The sequence below is a fragment of the Heteronotia binoei genome, chromosome 10 (assembly GCF_032191835.1).
Source record: "Heteronotia binoei isolate CCM8104 ecotype False Entrance Well chromosome 10, APGP_CSIRO_Hbin_v1, whole genome shotgun sequence".
Classification (NCBI taxonomy): domain Eukaryota; kingdom Metazoa; phylum Chordata; class Lepidosauria; order Squamata; family Gekkonidae; genus Heteronotia; species Heteronotia binoei.
Window position 1 is genome coordinate 35,039,913 of NC_083232.1, and position 21,432 is coordinate 35,061,344.

Here is a 21,432-nt window from a genome sequence, read left to right on the forward strand (position 1 = left end):
TTGTATTTGCTTAACATGACCTCTGGGCTTAATACAGACACAAGTCTACCGGTACAGGCACATCTGGTCATTTCCCAAGGATTTAGCTTTTTATCCCTCCTCTTCAAGAACATACAAAGGAACTCTCAGTGTGCCCAAATGAGATGCAATAAGACTTAGCTAAACCTGTCCTCCAGCTATCATGTTTAAAGGATTATCCCTGCATGAATTTCCTCACAATTAGCATTTTTGTCAGGGTACCATTCATAAAAATACCAACTAGATGGCACTTCACTGACACCCAACAGCCAGGAAAGCAGGCTCAGTGATTTTTGTTAAATGGCAAAACAATATTCTTAAGCAGTTCAAATCTTTACGTACATGTGATTTGAATGTGAATATATTAAAAACCAGAATGTTGCTTTCCTTAAAAAGTTATCTTTTTAACATGCCTTGCCAAAATAAAATTTAACACCCTCCTTCTATCACAATTCCCCTTAAACTGTTTAACTCTGCTCTTCAGCTGTAGAAAACAAAAGTCACTGCCTAATAATTACCAGGAAAGTACCAAGAACTATTCAGACCCTCCCCCACACATGAATTACAGGAATTCTCAGATTTCAAACATCAAAATTTATATGCATCATGAAGTGTTCCCCTGTGGGGTACTGAATTACATATATAGTGCTATTAACATAAATGGTTACCAACAGTCAGCATTCAATAGATCAGGCTAGATAATATCAGATACTCACTGTCACTAGGGGTGCCCTGCTCCAGTAAGAACTGCTGCCCTTCACTCCATTGCCTCTCCAGAAGCTGTTCTATAGTAACCGGTACTGGAGGCAAATGGTCCACACTGTTATTCCCCGGTGGATCATAACGAATAGGTAAACTAGTTACAGGAGACCTGCAGCAATATTTGCAAAATTACACTTTAAAGGAAGGGAATATATACATATAAAAGAAACATCCACATTCATAGCCAGATACATTCTTTGAGGTACCTTAGAGCCCTGTTTTTCATCATCAATTCTTTAAATAAAGAAATCTGAGAATGACAATAATTCTTCTAGGAGGATTTCTGTACAAAAAGCAAACTCTTTCTTGCTCAGGAAATGCATAGGAAAATGCATTAAACTGGGAAGCTTTTTACCTATAAATATAGATTAAGAGCCCTGCTGAATATGTTCCTGCTACAAATATAAATCCAAAACACTCAGATGGTACAAATATTACATCAAAGTTATTGCACTCTCTCATACTTAGTGTAATTTTGTTGTATGATTGATTTGCACAAATAATTTTGAGTGACTTTTTAGAGGAGAATGATTATGCATAATCCAGTCACTTATCCATGACTTGCTGACATCCAGGATCCGTAAATTTTGGCCCATGAAGCGCTAAGGAAGTAAATCTCAGCAACCTCTCTTTAAAGTTAAGATTTCTGTTTAACTTACTATAGGATCTTTGTAGAATCAGTGATTAAAATACCACACAAAAGAACTTTTGAAGTACTACAAGCAATCAATACAGCATGCAGAAGAGACTATTAAAGACACATGTAGACAGTATAGCTAATTTAGGTCACAACACAGGAAATCCTGATCAGCACGTAATGTGACAGATACTTTAACAATGTGGAAACTTTATTTCCTTAAAAAAAACACAAATTAAACAGAAACTAGAGGGCACACTACAGTTATTTAAATGAAAGAATGTGATCTTGCTGAGCCTGTGAGTGCAATATTTTGGTGCTAGCAGAAAAAGGATAATGTCAGTACAGCAACATCCTATCAAAACCACATCCCTCCATTTGTATGCAGGCATTTTAAAATCTTTTAAATATTTTTTAAAATTAATTTTAGCAGCTTTCACATTATACACATATATGTAAACTCTGTATCTAAAACACTTGTGCATTCAAATTTCTTCATTCCACTGCAAGAATATTGTGATTTTCTTCTGATGTTCAATACTGTCAAGATCAAGAACTAAAATACAGAATAGACAATTTTACAACAGGAGCAGGGCTTATTTACAGTGAAATGAATGTATATGCGAAGCCTAGACACACTATTTAATCTATTTAAACTAAATTTAATTTATTTGGTTAAAATCCATTTTAATGCATCAGCATTTATAGCATTTGATATAAATATGCTTTTGGATCCTACCCCATCATCTGATATGAAAATCCATCAATAAACAATCAGTAGTAGCTCCATAGTATTTTTTGTTTGTTTGTTTTTAAGCAGGCCCTGAATACTGTTCATGATTCATATAGTTAATGACTATCTTCAAATTTTCTTTGGATAATGAAACGGTTTCATATCATCTTTAAGCACAGAGAAATTAGTCCATGCAGATCTACTCACATTTTATTTAGTGGTGCTTACTTCCAGGAAAGTGTTTTTAGGATCGTAGCCAAAGATAAAACATTATCTCTATGTGATAGAAAAAACCCCCAAAATGTCTTGTTTCACGCTCCAATGTGGGAAGTATATATGGTTTTGTTTTGCAAAGTAGTTTTAAACTCAACAGAAGTCTAATCATATTTTTAAAATAAAATTCTCAATTTAATTATAAATTTTTATAATGACAGGAAATCACCAGTAATATCAGAAGGTCTTGTATTAGGATCAATGCTCATAAAACTGTGAGTGAGCATGAAATGTACACATGACATAGAGTATAAAAATATGAAAAAATAATTGGCAGCACTGCATTTAGTCTGGCACCTAAGTTTTAGCAGACACAAGGTGTGTTCTGACCATGGCCTTCTGCAAATGCCACCTGCCAAATGACCAAGATCAACAACTGCCTGTACATGTGCCTTCTCTGTTGTGGTCCCCACTTTATGGAATGGCCTGCCTGATGAGGTCAGGAAGGTTCCCACTTTCCTGGCTTTCTGCAAACTATGCAGAACTGAACTATTCAGGACGGCATTTTACAAAAGTAACAGAGCTTTATTATGACTGAATTCATTCAGAAAGAATGTTTTAATAAAAGGAAAGAGACTGTGGACTACACTACTGTGTATAGTGAACACTATCTTCTGCTGTATATATTATCCCACTAGGTCATTCCTGCATTGTTTAATATGCCACGTTAATATTTATGCTGCATTTCAGCTTCGTTACAGGGTTTTTAAAAACTTGATTTTAATTTCTGCATCCTAATCCTGTTACACTACTTACTGGATGTCCCATCCTACTAACTGTATTGACCTACACTGTGTTATCTGCCTTGAGTCCCAGTGAGAAAGACAGACTATAAATAATGTAAATAAACAACATAAGAATATAGAAGTATTGGATATTTGTTGAGATGCTGGCAGAGAGCTTCCAAAGAGATAAAAACTAGCTGATTGGGACATAAAAGGACAGATGGAAATCCAATTTTCACAAGTGGGCACATCAGGGGAAAAACAAGCCTAGCTACAGTTTCTTTGTAAGCAGTTACCACTCAGGAAACAGATTTTTGAGATAACCAACAACAAACACTATCTGAGAGAGCTTTGGCAGTCACAACAAACAAGATGGTAGGAATCAGTGGTTGCAGATGGGGAATTATTAAAAGAGAGAGAATACAAAGAATTCCATGATTCCCCCATATAGAAAAATTTTACAAGACATAATAAAAATGTATAAAACAGTTCACAGAATTATTTGAATTCTGAATACATCCATACAATGTTACACTTAATACAGAATTCTCCAGTCTAAAGGAAATTTCAAGAATATTGTATAGAAGACATCAGATCATAAATGGTGAAGGAAGTGAACATGAATCTGCTGAACTCTTTGCTACAATGTAGAATTCCAAATTCATTTGTTCCTCTGTACAATACGCAGCAAATATAAACAGCAGCTGTTAATCAACATGACCAATACACTTACCCACATATTCTCATAGGACTATTAAGATTACTGCTACACAGTGGAAGCACCACATATCTCTCCCATGGAAGCACATAAAGGTTATAGCAGCACTTTTTAGAAGACAGTACTAAGCCTCAAACTTTGAAAATCAGGACATAAAAACAAGAGTGGATGATACTACACTTCCTTAATCTGGAAAAAAATCTCTCTGATGCACACCACTGAAGCATGGCAAGAATTAGGGAACTAGGTTTGCTAAAGTCACTGGCTGGGTCTAATGTGGGCAGCTTTTATATTAAAAATAGTGGAACGCAATTTAAGATACGAACATGCCTCTGTATTATTCCACGCACATCATCATAGAATGATGTATTTTAGTTTTTTAATATACATTTTGTGACATGTTCGCCAAATATACTAAAGACAAGAATTCACAATGCTATATGAAGATGTTTATGATACAAGATTAAAATACAAACTGAATTTATGTGAATACGTTTCTAAAGTTGTTTGCTTCATATATATAGAGAGAGGGGGCAGGAGACAGGATATGTGTTTTATTAGCAGTCTTATTTCAGTACTGCCAAGAATATTACATTTATGTACAAAACTTATGCAATATCAGTCCATAACAAACACTGTGTAATTACAAGGGAAAAGCTTTCTGGCACATCTAAATCCTAGTTAAATCAATGAGATTTAAGCAAATGATTGTGTGTTTACTCTAGTTGTTGCATTGTTTTATCTATAAATCTATATGGAAACTGATACCTAAAGTGATAACAGATCCCAGCTCTCTGAAAAAAATGGTGTGGAACGCTGAAACGCAACAAATAATGCTTGTAAAAATTACTTTTGTTCATTATAATACTTCACATGCTCACCAAACTCAAATATTGCTCTAAAGGCTTATAACTCATCGAGATTAAAAATAAACAAATACAATAAATGCTTTGCTTTTAAAAATAAACTGGAACCTTTAAAATAGTCCCAGAAAAAATAAAAGCTGTAAAAGGAGAGACAGGGGTATGGGCTCACAGTATCCTGAATCAGTCACAATACTTTTTCATAAGATCCTTCAAGGATCTGTCCCTACAATAACATTTAATACTGCACATACTTCATTTGCAGAGGTGAATGTGTTTGCTGTTCAGTCTTTATTTTATTTATTAGGAATTTCTACGCTAATTCTTTAGAATTTACAAGCTCTTACCACCCTTGAAAACCAGGCCACAGATCAGTAACATTCACTTTACAGTTCATTTACTCTTGTACATGACACAGCACTTCTGATTAGTTATGGGACATTGACATGTCTCTACTAACAATGTTTTCTTTAAATTTATTACTGACTTATTAAATATCACACAGATGATTGCAGCAACAGCATGTAGTACTATTGTACAGTAAATGAAACACTTTAGAATGCCATTCAATGATTAAGAGGAAATCTGTCATTGAAGAACTGAGTTGATACTCTAGTAGTACAACTCCATTTACAATATGGCTGATCAGGATCAAGTAAAAAAAACAACAGAGAAACTAGGTGAAAGTTGGCAAGGATTCAGTTCTGGTCATGGTAACAAGTTGACTTTGTATGTTAAGTCCTGTGCATAAGACATAATATGTTCAGAGTACTTTTTAGAGGATGTAGAAAACATGCTTATGTTTGAGTGGGGAAAAGCAGCACTCGGCACTTCCTCAAGAAGGTTACTTTTTTGCTATCCTCTTAGCTGTCTTTTCCTTACTTAAATATAAAAAAGTTCACATTCAACATCCTAAAAAATACAGTGCACATTTTATAACTGCAAATGCATAGAATTTTATGCAGAAACCACGAGTCATATTAGTGAGCCAAGGGAACATTAAAAAACCCCAAAAAGATGTGGAGTCCCCCAAAGCTATTTCTATGCCTGAAGTAAAGGCATTCATTCTTTCACTGTGTAAGCACATAATCCTATTTATTCACGTTTCTATCAGAACATTTTCCCCCTTTACTATCTGGACACATGATTTATCTATATAATTCTTTTCAACTTAAACACAAGCAGGTCTGATAAGAGATAAAAAGTTTCCACACCTTAAAAAACATTTCCTCTGCTTCAACTCTGCAGTGTAAATATTGCTTACCGTGGTGAAAGACTTCCTCTGGGTGAACCTCCCCTGCCAACAAGGCTGCGGCTATTGTCTCCAAGATCTTGATCTGCAGAGTAAATATTTCACAGCCGATAAAATGACTTTTTCTGAGATAAGATTTTAAGATGCTGCAGATAAGGAGATAATTTCAAAACAAGTGATCCAGTATCTGGGAGTTACATTTCCACAGTAAAGCCAGCTACAAGTTTAAAACTGCTAACTGCAATGGCTAAGGCGTTGTCCGCACACATTTCTGTGGGAGTAGCAGGCCATGGATTAGGCTCAGTCCTTTCATTGCTTTCAGTTTTACAGCACAGAAGCATGGTTTGCATTTCCAGTACCCTCCCCTTAGCCACTTTTAATTTCTGCAGCGAAAGTAATGAATCACAGCTGTGGACAGCTAATCTGTATGCTTATCACAGCAAATCCCCAGGCTTTGTATTTTTTTTAACACTTTACATCCCAGTACAACTCATAAAATGTACTGTGTTTGGCTTCTCTACCAGCTACATTTTTGCCAGGAGTTTTACTAAGAAATGTTAAACACACATATTTGTCAAATGGTTGTTTTTGAAAGTGAAAAAGAAAAACTTAAATACAGAAAGGTATTAAAAAACCACCTCATTAAATACACAGAAGCGCTTTGCTTGGTAGGACTCAAAAGGGTTATTTTTCCCTATGGCCTCTCAATAAAATAACCCTATCTGCCCCCTTCAAGGTTGCCCTCCCTCTATTCTGCAGCAAATGACCTCTGGCCTCTTAGAGGGCAAGACATGACTGATCCATTCTTGGTAAACTGCTAAACTCATTCCCTTCCCCCAAACAGGCATGACTATTACGACATGTCAACAAATCCTTATGGATGGAAAGAAACAAAGCAAATCCGGGAGCTCATTAAAAATTGTACAAAAAAAGATGAGGAGGAGGAGGAAAAGGGGGAAAAAGGGGGACCAGTGCTGGAAAGAGACTGGCAAGTATTCACAGAATTATTAAATACTGCAGAAATTGTATAACAGGATCTCAGTCATACAAACTTGTATATCATGCCGCTCTATGAATTATGCAAATAAAGGCTTAAACTATTCACAAGCCCCAGTGCTGTGCTACTCCCTCTGCAGAGAACGAAAGGAACTGAATGCATCAATCACAAAAGTCACAGGAGACATTGCTGCATTCCTGCCTGCTCATGGCTCTGCTTAAACATTTACATTTCAGACAGTAAGATACACCACAGTGATTTCGCAGCAAAACTGAATTACTGCTGAATTGCAGCAAGCTATGGAGTATACAACTAACTAAAAGGCAAGCAATTGAAGTTAAAAATCTTAACACTGTTCTATTAAAAGAGAAATTCCTGGGAAAACTAACTTGCCTGTTTGACTGTTCTCAGACTGTGCTATAAGTGCTGCCATTGAGGTGCTGGGATTCAGCCTATTACCATACACATGGGATGGAGGGAAGCTGAGAGAAGATCCAGATAGAGCATTTGCCTGCAAGCCAACAAACAAACAATCAAGAATTATACTCTTTTAAAAGGGTTGTGTTTTTTTTTGCGGGGTGGGTGGGGGTTTGCCCTAAAGAGTTAAAATATTGTTACATTAAATTTAAAAATGTTGATTAAAGACATTTTTCAATTATGCTTAGGAAGGAAAAAAAGAAAACTGATCTGTGAAACTTTCTGAACGCACACAAATTTCAGCTTTGATACCCAACATAAAGTGCAGATTTAGGAAAATCTATTAATAGAATATTACACTGATAATCCCGGTTGTGCCTGAAAAGTCATGAGCTTTGATTTTAAACAATTTTCACACAATACTTTGAGCATGCAGACTATCTCACATTTCCAAAGCACTCTGGGAACAACAGGACTTGGCTACTTGATGACCATGTGGCTATCCTAATTATTTAATCTTATTAAACCATTTACAAAATAAAAGGCAGGTAGACAACAGATGCTTGGGGTCTTACATCACAAGGTGGCTGTATAGGTCAAAAGGTCCAACTTGCAGCTTTATAGTTTAACCATTCAGAGCCATATTTGCTTTGCAGTACTTCATCATTAATAAAACCTGAGCACCATTTGGTTACTTCCTATTTTGATGCACAGGGAAGCAAGGTTTTGTTTTTATCTTATTGCAGAGAGCAAATAGCCGTTACAAGTTTGTTTTCTCTACAATATAGGACTCAACGAATCACAGTTCTGCCCTGGCCCACTTATAAGGAAATGCATTTTTGGCAGTTGGCCAGCTCTACTTACTGAAGAGCTCGTCCAAAGTTTGTATTCATTCATTCATGTTGCTAACCACAATTCTGAAGGTCTCTGCTGGGACTTGTGCCAAACAAGTGAAAATGAACCCTTGAAGAGATAAAACTAAGGAGGCTGGCAAAACTCTTGCGTAATCCTTTGTAATAAAAATACCTTCTTCCTTTGAGTGTGTTACTTTTGATAGGTATTATCTCCTTTAAATGCTTAATTTGTATACAGTGCAGACTAGCAGAAGCACTACTATTACATTTGGAAGACAACTGCTTTTAAGAATAATATATTAAAAATTTAGGCCCCACAGGTTTAAAATTAGATATATGTCTGAGATTATAAAGTTTTAGCCTTAATGTGAAGTACATGCAAGCATGCTTTCAGGAAATTTAATTCTTGAAGTGAGATCTACCAAAATTTAACAGTGAAGCCCCACTGATTTCCCCTTATGAAACCAACTTGATTTCAAGAGCTTAACTTAGCTGTGCAACTACATAAAAGGGACAAGAAATATAAGTCAATATCATGTAATAACCTGCATCCCTAGAGAATCAAGCCTTACCGTTAAATCAGTCCTCAGCCAACACAGTTAAGCTTTTACAAATGTATATATTTATCAACTATGTCAAATGATAACGCATTTTCCATTAACAAAGGGTAAATTGTGCCCAACAGACAAATATGGCTGTTTCTATGAGTGATCTGTGACACGCCAATAGCCAATCTGGAGACCAGGGCTTCTCGATCACTTACTAAAGAGAATTAGATAAACTGAAACTGATAGATGATTATAAATTACTTATGGCCAATTCACATACACATGTGCATAACTTGACCCAACACTTCTCAACTATTAGCATATGTATTCAAATGCAAGAAACATTGTCTGCAGTGGCATTTACATCCTGTTTAGGATTGCAGCATTGATTATTTGCAACTGAATGTGTGAAGTGCATCTCCTGAAAAATATTAAGCTGACTTGAGATAAATTCTCTCTGAGATATGTGATGGCTCATTTACACAAACAAGTTGCCTCCTGGTGCTCTAGTCATCAAGCAATGAGCATGGGTATGCATAAATTACAATCCGTATGCAGGGATTACAAGAATTTTTTTAAATTTAATGTGCATGTTCATATACATAAACTACATTCTTTTTTGGGGGGGGATCAGTTACATGGAAGAAAAGGCTTTACAGATTTTAGTAATGGCTATTGGTTAATTATTACAGAGAGCCACTGTGATTTAGTGGTTACTGTTTTAGTTTAGGACTGAAGAGGCCAAGCCTCAAAATGAGGGATTACAATGTATGCCTCTTTGAGCTCACTGGAAGAAAGGATGGATAAAATGTATTAATTAAAAACCCTTTTTAATATTCTCCCCCAAAGGTCATAGGGGATATAATGGAATAAAAGGCAGATAGATGCAACTTAGAAACTTTGAACATTATCAACATTTATTTTTAAAAGTCTAGGAAAAAGTGCAGGTCTTTGGATCTAATTCATTACTGCTTCCAGCATGTGAACAGCATCCCAGTGACCCTTACTGCTGAAAAAATATTGATGGCCTCTTCACTGTAAATAAGTATTATTTTTGCTTTTATCTTTTTCAAAAACTGATTCCGGACAAACCACTTACAAAACAGGCCCACTGGACAGTATCTAAAGAGCTACTCTTGGGAAGTTCAAGAAACTGCACTCACCACGTGGAATTCCTTCTCGCCCCACTAACTGGTTTTGGAATACCACCCCTTTCAAAAATGGTCTTCCGTGCAGCACATAGAGGTGTTCAGAAAACACAAGTCTAAAGCTCTATGGGTACCCAGAATTAGATGGCATTGCTTTTAGAATCATAAATTCAGGTGGGTAGCCATGTTGGTCTGAAGCAACAAAACAAACAAAGTTTAATTCTGGTAGAAGCTTTTGTGTACATACACATATCTGATGAAGTGTGCATGCTCATGACCACTTATACCCATAATTAAACTTTGTTGGTCTTGAAGGTGCCACTGGACTCAAAATTTTGTTTTGGAGTCACAGTCACTGATCCCATTGAAACTTACTTGTAGTGGTGTGTTTCATTATATCAGGCCATATGAAGGTCTTGTAAAAAAAAAAGGATTAAAAAATTGCTGGTATCCATCAAATTATTACCAACCCCACATAGTTCTAACAAACAAAAGGCTGTAGTCTGTACAAAAACAAACAAATCCCCCTTACCACAAACGTGTATTAAATCCTAGCCCTAAATTATACGGGTGAAATTTTAATAATGTACTTTATAACAATTTTAAATGTTATGAAGTGTACAACAAGATCTTTATTTTTATCGCCATCTTGGATTGCATAAGGTTTTTTTTTATGCTTAGTCCTTTAATGCTGTTTTACTATTTATTGTAATTTGGAAGCTGCCCTGCACCCTGCTTGCAGGGAAGGGGGGGCCTAACAAATCAAATTTAATAAATAGGTAAATAATCATGCTTGGGGGAAGTCTGGATTTAAAAGGGCAGTCTAACAAATCAAATTTAATAAATAAATAAATAATCATGCTTGAAAAAAATTCTGGATTTAAAAAAATCCTTTAAACTTTCAAAATTGGACTGAATGCAGGACTTCAGCTAAAGTGAAGTTAGTTGGTTTAAGCCTTAACAATGGAAGATCATGCATTCTGTTGACTGAAAGAGGAAGATGTCTTGCACAGATCTGGTTATATTTGTTTGAAATTATCAAACTCTCCTGCATAAATTAACACATCTCTATTGAAAATCTACTGAGGTAGAGCACAATAGACATCAAAAGAAATTACATAACTTACATAACGTGGTCTGTCCTGTAGGCTTGGCTTGGCATGATTTAACACCACACTCAAAATGCTGGAACATTTCACAACTAGTCAATCACTCTCTATGGGTGCATTCACACACACTAAATAACACACTTTGCAACTGATTTTTACTGTGTAAGAATAACAAAATCTACTTGCAAACAGTTGCCATGTAAAAGTACCCCTAAGCAGGGGTGGAATTCTAGCAGGAGATCCTTTGCATATTAGGCCACATACCCCTAATGCAGCCAATTCCCCAAGAGCTTACAAAAAAGAGCTTTCTAAGCTCTTGGAGGATCCGCTACATCAGGGGTGTGGGGCCTAATATGCAGGGGAGCTCCTGCTAAAATTCCATCCCTGCCCCTAAGTTACTAATATTTGAACTTTATTTTTAAAGGCTTCTGGAAATATACAGAGCAGTAACACAACACAGTTAGTGATCATTACATAATTTGTTTACAAAATTGCCCAGAAAGTTGGAACTATAGCCTAAATTAAGGAACTGGGTTTTTATGATGGCAACAGGTAAATTAGCCTCAAAAAATAGGATTAAGCTGTATTACTATTGTATGTGACAGCTTCATTTGGGCAGGAAAAGTAAGCAAAGTATTAGATTACTGCATTACTTAAAGGTGAAACAGAAGCATCATGTTTCAATCCAAACTGAAACATTCTGAAGAAAGCATTTATTAAAAATGCGCAGTCATCCTGTCAATATACATTAAAGTCATGGGTTTAAGCAAGCGCTAAAATACAGCAGTTCTAAAATTGACCCTTGCTTCAGCTGAGTCTGGTTAACCAGAAACATTAAGACTAAAATTAAATATATTTTTAGCCATGTGTAAAATTAAATTACAGATTAATTTTTAAAAATATGTATTTAAAAACACTCATTTCTTATATACATATTCAGGATGTTCATACATACAATAAATGTATGGCTTTTATTTATGGGAAATTCAATACATCAGTAATAGAAACAGATCATACGTCATGTAAAGTTATCAGCCTTTAATGTTCACATCAAATTGACTACATCTGTACTCAAAACAATACAAACCAACCAGTTTATGTGACCCACAGTGTTCTAAACACATGTTCACCTTTGTTTACAAGGCAGAGAATGATTAACACACAGGACACAATACTCAAATGCCAAGGATTCCCATGGCTCAGGACTTCAGTCCTTCCTCCCCCCCACCTGTATGTGCACATGAATATGTGGACAATGCGATGTGTACGCTTCCCATGCAGCCCAGGCACTCCAGTCGGGGCAGGTTACTCATATTCCAATAGTCAGTCTGGACAGTAGACAGGCAGCAGGGGATAAGGAGTCCAGGACTTCTTTGAGCCTGCAAGAATATTCAACACATGTCTGCAGACACAGTGGTCTGGATTATGACTGCTGAATTGTGACCATGTATATCTAAAACTAGCACATAACTTAGGAAGAGTGAACATTATGTTTCAAGAAAATCACTGTATTGTTAACTATATCTAAAACTATCTGAAAGAGATTGTACTATGCTTTTTGAGGTCTTAAAATCATAGATATCAAGTATTAGCTCCTGTGCACCTCAAGTTTAAGATATGATTTTTTTAAAAAAAATAAGAGGCCCCATTTCTGCCTAAGCTCCTACCAGTAAAGTTTTAATACTCAGCGTGTGATGAGAGATGAAACCAAGTGTGAACAACTTTCAGGTCCCATGAGTAGGCTGACTGTTGAAGCTGTCAGGTTCAATTGCATCATTCGACATTACTCAATGCACCAAACTTCTTCCTAATTGTTAGGGGCTTAACATATTCAAAACCATTGTTTAGGCTAATGCTGAAATGCCCACAGCTGAGTTTCCATAAAGAAGAGGGAGGGATTTAATTGTACTTAAACCATTACTGAACTCTGCTGCATTCATGATAGGACAACAAGAAAGGGCTGAAACACCAATTCCAGAGCAGCTTCTTAATCAGTTTATATCTAATCAATACCCCTGTTGGGAATAATTTTTGTTGTTGTTGATAATAGTTATGGACCACAATTATTTCTACACTTTAAAATCAAACCAAGAATGATTGTATTGCTTGCTTCAACTCAGAAACTTATTTCCATTTAAAGGTAAATAAATGTGCTCAGGAAACACAGGTATTTAGATGCAAATTTTGCTCATTCCTAGTGTAATTGGGGTTAACAGAAAATGCTCAAAGTATTTAATGCCCTGGTGGTATTTATGTTTTTGCATAATCGCAGAAATTTTAATGACACTCACACAGGGGATATTGCACCTCTGTATGAAGTCAGTATGATAATTACAGGTAATCAGACCTAAATTTATTTGTGAAATAATTTCTAATTTCAAATAAAATGCCAAAAATTAAAATAGAAAACATATTATTTTCATCTAAAAACACTCATTTATCCAGGAAAAGAATAGCCATTGCAGTAACGATTCTCATATAGAAATGACTAGATATGCAATCTAAATAGCATAATCAGTAAATTAGATAGCTAATAATTAACTTATCATTGTCCTCTTATTATATAATTATTTCAACATGGACATTCTGCAATCCTTATTGTTAACAGAGATGGGAGGAAAGATACAGTACTGTTCCCTCTGGTAACAGAATAGCATTTGTGGGATACAGGCTGAGCCATGCAGGAATCAAGTGGAAATACAACTTTATGCACACAGCTTCAGCCACAAACATCCATTGTGAACGTGTAGCTGCTGCAGTACTGTTCACTCTCCAACTCCAGAACTTTGGCTGAGTGAGATAATTACCTTCCGGTGCACCAACTACAACACTTTTCTGGATTCATTCTACTTATGACAAAGGATCATTATTTAAAGATGCATGATAGATCTTTTTGTTCTTATGTCAAAAATGTGAAAATATAAGTCAGATTTTTAAGAAGTAATAAAGGAGCCCGACATAATTGAATGATTTTTTTTTTTTTTTGCTTGGCACAAAAGAGTCAATATTCTACAAGAAACAGGATGACTAGTAATTCTCAGAGATTCTGCAACAACCTGATTTCTGAAATCTATTTCCAGGAGAATCAGAGAGACAGGGACAATTATTTTTTCCAGTTTTATTACTACTACTTAACATACTTTAGAATTGTATTTCCTAAGCTGTGGTCTTTAGGAAAAAAAGAGTTTCAGGATTCAGAACACAGTATTGTATTTCATGGAGTAAATTCCACATTGTCTTCAATAATTTGATCAGTTTTTTCAGAGTAAATTATAATAAAAACTTGAACTAGCCAGAAACTATTTCAAAGATGACTTTCTTGAATGAAAATGTTCTCCATCTATTCTATTGAGATATAAAACACCGACCATTTTTCCTTCAACAGAAAAATGACTGTTAAAACAACATTTCTTATGTAGATGTATTTCTTAGTTCTGATAATTTAACTAAATAACTAAATCAAAATAAAATATTTCTGATAAGAAGTAAACTCTATTTGAGTGCATATATAGAAAAGTGATTACATCTGCAGAAAATGATGTCTGCTTCTTAAAGTATTAAAGAATAAAAGTACAGTATTGGGTAGATTAACAATGCAGGTTACTAAACAAAACTATGATGTGAATTAAATAAACTTTCATTTATACAGCTTTCATATTTACACTAGAAAATCCAATTACTTTCAAACAAGAAAAAGAGATATAGTTACAGAGGCAAAAGTAAATACAACAAGGAAACTGGAATTTAGAAGGCAAAATTAAGATACAGATAACCTCCAGAAACTCATACCTCTGTCACAATACAACAAATCATTAAAAGCTGTGATGATAGAAGAGGTAATATTCAAACACATCACACAGTAATAACCTCAACTTGAAAACTGGTATACAGTTGTATCAATGTAATCAACATGAATATTCCCTAACCTTACACACATTCCAAATGAAATTTGGACTACAATCCAACGTCCAATTTTTGTTTTCTTAAAAAGAGCCTATGTTTGTCCCAACCCTCCTTCTTGCCAAATACAGCTAAGTAACAAAAAAGGAAATGAAGCAGCAAGGTTATTATAGTAACTGACATATAACTGAGAAAAGGTTGGGTATTATCCAAAGGTGCATTCCAGCCAAAGTTAAAAACTTCTCCACAAAATGGTTTAAATCACACTGAATTTTACATCTGACCTACAAGGGCTTTGTATTATCAACAAACTTTTGCCATGGGGGGGGGGGGTGGATTGCACAAAACCTCTCAAAGTTGTGCCTAAATTCACTGAAGTATTTTGACATCCTTTCACGGCATACTGTTTTGTTTTGTTTTAAATCCCATTTTTCACATTCACCACCATTCCTATTGTCTCCGGCAGCTAAACTGAAGTAGTGCTACACTCAGTTCATCGAAGAGGTCAATGTGCCTCAGTTGCCTGGAGACTGATGGTTGCTACAGCAGCACCAGATAAGCCCAACTAAATAAGCTTCAGCTTGAAGGCAGAAAGCATTTACTGCTAGACTGTGAAACACTGATGTAGTTGTCTCAGCATGCAGCACTGTGTGCAAAAACTGCAACTGTCTTTCAGTCTAGCAGGATTATATTTACGCAGGAGGCCTGCATTACTGAAATCAGCACATTAAAAAGTAAAGATTTTAATTGGATCAAATTCTGCACTACGAGCAACTATGATTCCTTTGTTCTGCTAGCAGAGTCACATGTTATGTGGAATTTTCCCTCTGGCTATAAATTCCTCTCCCCTATCCCCAAAGTCCTAGTTGAAATGAAAGAAAGGGTTTTTTTAACATAGTTTTGCCTACTATTTAGCAATAATTATGCAAACCAGCTTCTAAAACATCAACTGCTCATCTACATAATAATGGAAATGTTATTTGCTTAATGCCATTTGCTGACTTATAAGCACAACTGAGTAAGTAAAGTATTTCTGACAGCTCAAAGGTCAGGCATTATTACATGCTATTTTCAGTATTCTTACATTGAGGAATGGGGAAGAGAAAAATATTCAACAGGACTGCTTTTATTCCTGCTAGCCAGTGGAGGTCACTATAGAATGGTATAGAATGATCATTTCCCAGAAGCACAGAGAAACACAGGACAAAGTTCAGGGCCTGACATATGATTCTCCCATATGCTTGTGCGTGGAGCTGTTGCAGACAGCTGAAGCTGTTATTCTTGGAATCTTCAGTTATCTTACACTATAGTAAAACCGATGCTCTACCACTTTTTTCAGGAAAAGTATTACAGGCATGTTTAATTATCTTCTGTGTTACCAGTTAAAACCATTTAAAGTTAGTGTCAAAATAATATATTACATTGTGCTCTGATGTAAGTAATTTCTGATGCCATGTTTTACTGTTTATGTTTTGTTTCAAGTTGTTTCAGCTCTATTTCAGATTTCTGCAATCCAGACTCTATTGCACTATTTTATTGGATAGTCCATGCCATTGATTGTATTTGACTTACATTATGTAACCTTCCTTAAAGGCTCAGTGAGAAAGGCATACTATAAATAATGTAAATAAAGAACGTAATGGATGTAAGTACTGCAAATGGCTAAAAATATTTGAACTGATTCCCAATTTTAGTCATTTATTCCATTTTACTGGAGTTTGTCCAAGTTTCAATGGGGTGGCGACACTTGTTGGGTGACAAAGATACACAGGGAGAAACTGTAGGGAAAATTAAATGAACTCATTGCATCTTCTTAACCCAGCAGAAGATCTAGAGATATCTGAACCAAAATAATTTTCTGTCAAAGACAAAGAGCATTCTCAAGGAAATTAGAAAGCACTAATGGGGAAAATACAGGCCTTATACCCAGGATTCTATTTCTGAAACTGGTAGAAAACAGACAGAGCAGTCATATAGATAGGTAAGGCAGGCAGGTAGGTAAAATTTTATTGTGTGAGGCGAAAGAGCATAACAGTATAACAAAAAACAACTGTCCAAACAATAATAAAGGTATAAATACAAGATTAAAAAGTTGTAAAACTGTTGGAACTAGGAAATAATAATTGTAGCATATTAACCATCAAGATGAAAGTTTTGCATGAATCTTCTTGGCAGTCAATGCATACAGTGACATCTGTATAGCTGACATACAGTTGTATAGAGACTTTTAACAGACAGATTATTCTAAATGTGCTTGGGTTTTGATAGTGTTTCCAGCTACAAGCATGTGAACTGTAGCACCTTTTTCTGGATTGGGAATTGTTTTAAAAAAACCAACAACAGTAAACAAGGTACTAATGGAAAGAGATATCACAGCAGAAAAGTAAACAATGTGAGACTGGTCCACTAATGCAAGAAATTATGGCCAGAAGAATTTTTTGCTTGGACTGACAGGGAAATAGGTAGGGAGCAGATCAAGTAGTCTCAGTATCCCAAGTTGAAATATTTAAAGCCTACCCAGTGCTCTCTAAGAGTTTTGGATAAATATGTTTGTGTGTGAGCGGTCCCTTGATAAGTCACCCACACCCGTGCAAAGCTTTCAGTTAGTATGGTAGGTTCCTACAAAAAAAATTGTAAGAAAAAACATAAATACAAACCCAAGTTAAATCCCATAAAATATTACTGGAAGTGTTCTTTTGATGGGAAGAATGAAAAGATAATCCATTCACAGAACTCCACTGGGATTTGGCCCTTAGAATCACAAACTTATAAGCCTAAGGAAAAGGCTGAAGAAAGTATCTCTTCATCAACATTTACAGTTACCTACCTGAGTTGTAGCGACAGCAGTAGTTACAGAAGGTGTAGATGATGGAGACATTTGCTGCACATGACCAGAAGTCTGCTGAGGTAAATGTGAACTGGAAACAGGAGTGCTAGATCCTGAGCCAGACACTATGTTTGGAAATGACACTGCTACATCATTACTGCTATAAATGCCTGGAAAAAAACACACACATATACACAAAAGTCTTTTTTTGGATTCATTAATTATTATACAAAGTAGATCTCAGTCCTAAATTGCACTTTTATATAATTATTTTAATTAACTCATTAAAGGCAAATTAAATAACAGGCATAATGCCACTGTAAAAAAAAAAGTTCAAACAGTTTTAGAGTATATGGGGGAGGGGTTACTTAATGAGTGTTTTTTTTGTTTTGTTTTTCCACCTGAGGTTTACAAGTGTAACCAGAGAAATATTTTAAAGATAAAGAATATTTGCTTTAAACTACCAAATTCTGTTAAGTAAAAGTCCTTGTACCTTGAACCTGATCTGGAAATCCCAGCTAATGCAAAATGCGGAAGTGCTCCTGCTGACTGCAATGTCTATGCGGACCCACATTCAGCCAATGCTACGGCACTGGCACTGGCTATTGATACAGTACTGGATCCAGTTTAAGGTGCTGCTTCTAACCCTTAAAGCCCTGTGCAGCCTGGGACTGACTTATCTAAGGGACTGTCTCTCCCCATATGTCCCCCAGAAAGCCTTGTGCTTCACAGATCATAACTTACTACTTGTCCCCAGCCCAAAGGGCATTTGTTTAGCCTCAACCAGAGTCAGGGCCTTTTCTCCCCTGGCTCCACCAGATCAGGGCCATGTAGGACTTATTACAGTTCCATAGGGCCTGTAAAACAGAGCTGTTCTGCCGGGCATTTGATTGAGGCAGCAAATGTCCAATGTCCAACTTTTGGCCTCCCCTGAACTGCCCGTATATGAAGCCAGGTCACTGCTGTCCACATTAATATTGTACATCTAGCACCACTGAAACGAAGAAATGGTGCAGGTTTATGCCATTTCAATGTCAGTGTTTTGGATTTAATGTTTTTAAATATTCATTTAAATTATTATTGGACTGCTTTAATTAAATGTTGACCTATTTGTATCAGTTAATTGGTTTTAATGGAAGTTGACCCTTTGTTGTAACCCACCCTGAGCCCACTTGCAGGGAAGATGGGATGGATGGATGAGGGAGGGAGGAAGAGAGGGAGGGAGAGAGGGAGAAAGAGAGAGAGATGATAGAGATGACAGATGATAGATGATGATGATGGTGATAGACAGACAAACAGACAGATAGATAGACAGACAGGCAGACAGATTATATAAATGTCTTTAAGAAGTTAGAGCCATTTACAAAATAAGAAAATGGTGACCATTTTGAAAGGTAGCTAAGTCTGTGTTTGCCCATTCATAAATATTGAACAAAAAGTTTAATAAAGGGGATGTCCAAGATACTTGAAGAACAAAAAACCGATGGCTGTACTTGTTCAGCTCACTCAAGGAATATCCACCACCACGTCACTAAATTATCTAGCAAATACCAGATACCGTACTACACATGACCCCAGGGCATGCTCTCATTTTACCCTAGGAGAAATGCCTACAGCAAGGTGTTGAACTCATTTGTTACACGGGCTGGATCTGACATAAATGGGACTTTGTGGGACTGGTCCATGCGTGATATAAAATGTCCTGCAGAAGCAGACAAAGACAAGGCCAAGGAAGCTGGGAACTTTGGCAGGTGAGGGTGGGGGAAGAAACGAGGAAGGATTAAAGCCACAAACTGGATTAAAGCCCTGGGCGGGCTGGTTCTGTCCTGCAGACTGTAAACTTGACACCCCTGGCCTACAGGTTAAGTGTTCTGCTGACCAGGATTCTCATTGAACACTATGCTCAAGGAGCAACACCAGCTAGGTCAAAGGCAAAAAAAATATTGGGCAGAACCTTTCTAAGTGCTAAATGACAGTCAATTACTACCTTATCTTGTGAGGAAGCCAAGCCAGAAGAAACTCTTCTAATATTGCCTTGGCAGCACCCTGCTTTGGAAGCAACCACAAACATGTAAAAAGAGCATGCAGACTGTCACTTCATTTACCTGGCAGACACCCCAGAGAGTGAAGAGAGAAGCGACTAGAAAGACCACTGGGGTATCCTCATTTTGTGGATGGAGGATATGAATCTAGAGAAAATAATATTTTGCTGTCTCAGTCCTGGAACAGGGGCTTCTATCACTGTATTCTGAATTGCTAGGGGAGATGTCAATGCATAATCAGGGCAAGGACACATTAAAACTGCTGCTGATCACAGGTTTAGAACAAAAACAACAGTTACATGAGCAGACACAACAGGTACCTTGTCTATCTTGAAATAACTTGAACTGAGTGGTGACCATCTAACAAGCAGGAAAGCACTAGAGAACCCACTGAAAGATTCAAAAGTCTTGCGTTTTATTGGAACAGTAACTTGCAATAGAGATAAGAACTAAAATGCCAGTCATAATGGAAGACCATAAAAGTCTAGCCACTACCAGACCCAAAAATAATGTAGTAAGAAAAAGAGGCACAACACATTGTACATATTGAGGGCTAAACTGACTTTGGTATAAGGCTCTTCCGGATGCAAGCAAAGAAGCAAACACACGCTACTAATTACGGGTCTGTTAAATCTGTTAAGTTTTTTTTTTAAAAGAGTGATTATTGGGACTTTTGAATTACTGCTTCCTATGTGTTATGTTTATAATGTATTTTTGCAATGTCAGAGAAATTAATGTTACCATCAATAATAATATTCATTGCAAAGTACATCAAAGTGCACCACATAGCTACTCCTCCTCAGAATCTAAATTGCTGTAACATATAATTTGTAGGGATGAAAGTTACATGTAAACACAACAATTATGTATACTACTTCAAGTCTTCAGTACCTCTAACTCTGGGACTATAAGCAAAAATTAAAATCTACCTTTAAAAAAAAAACTTACACCAGGTAATATAAAGATATATAAAAACAAAATAAAGTGTGACATCTCAAATACCATGTTAATGAAATAGAATAAGAAAACAGATGTGCAATGTATCTCTTTATATCTTTTATCTCTGAACTTAACTGACCCCTTATCCCAATTTACTGTGGAGTCGTCTTCCCTAAGCAGCCATTTTCCTCTTCAAGACAGATATTGTTAACCAATTCTGCCTTACTTCTATCACATCCTTCCCCAGGCACAGTGGATTTTACCACATATATTATCAATTTCATTTATAACCTGATGCTTGAGACTCAAGGTGGATTACAAAATATGAAAAGCAATTCAATCAGACTGCAAAGACCACTAATAGAGTAATTTTAATGGCGGTTGCATGCATGACATCGATGGTTGTTACACTCTCACCATTCTGCTCAGTTATCTATTGTTCTTTCCCACACTTTTGCTTTGCCAGTATGACCAAGCTACCCTTCAACATCCCTCTAATTCATCCTCAGATTCAGGACCAAGCTAGCCTCCCTCTGATTCATGCTTAAATTCAGGACAGCATTTTTATTCATCGTAGAAAACTTTCCAATCCACGCAAGACAACTCACAAAAAAGTCTGAACTGGGCTCAGAAAATCTAGCAGACAGGTAATACAGTCCATACTATACTA

At 36.2% G+C, this 21,432-nt stretch overlaps 1 protein-coding gene across 4 annotated transcripts in view; it reads right to left on the bottom strand.

Moving 5' to 3' along the window:
- MLLT10 (MLLT10 histone lysine methyltransferase DOT1L cofactor) overlaps positions 1-21,432 on the bottom strand; it is a 159,281-nt gene that overhangs the window by 9,805 nt on the left and 128,044 nt on the right. For all 4 annotated transcript variants that reach the window (XM_060248389.1, XM_060248388.1, XM_060248390.1 and 1 more), the window contains 4 exons: positions 17,782-17,951; positions 7,372-7,489; positions 5,994-6,066; positions 735-889 (listed from right to left, as the gene is read on the bottom strand). In XM_060248389.1, coding sequence (XP_060104372.1) covers positions 735-889; positions 5,994-6,066; positions 7,372-7,489; positions 17,782-17,951 — 516 coding nt within the window. The remainder of the gene's footprint in view (positions 1-734; positions 890-5,993; positions 6,067-7,371; positions 7,490-17,781; positions 17,952-21,432) is intronic.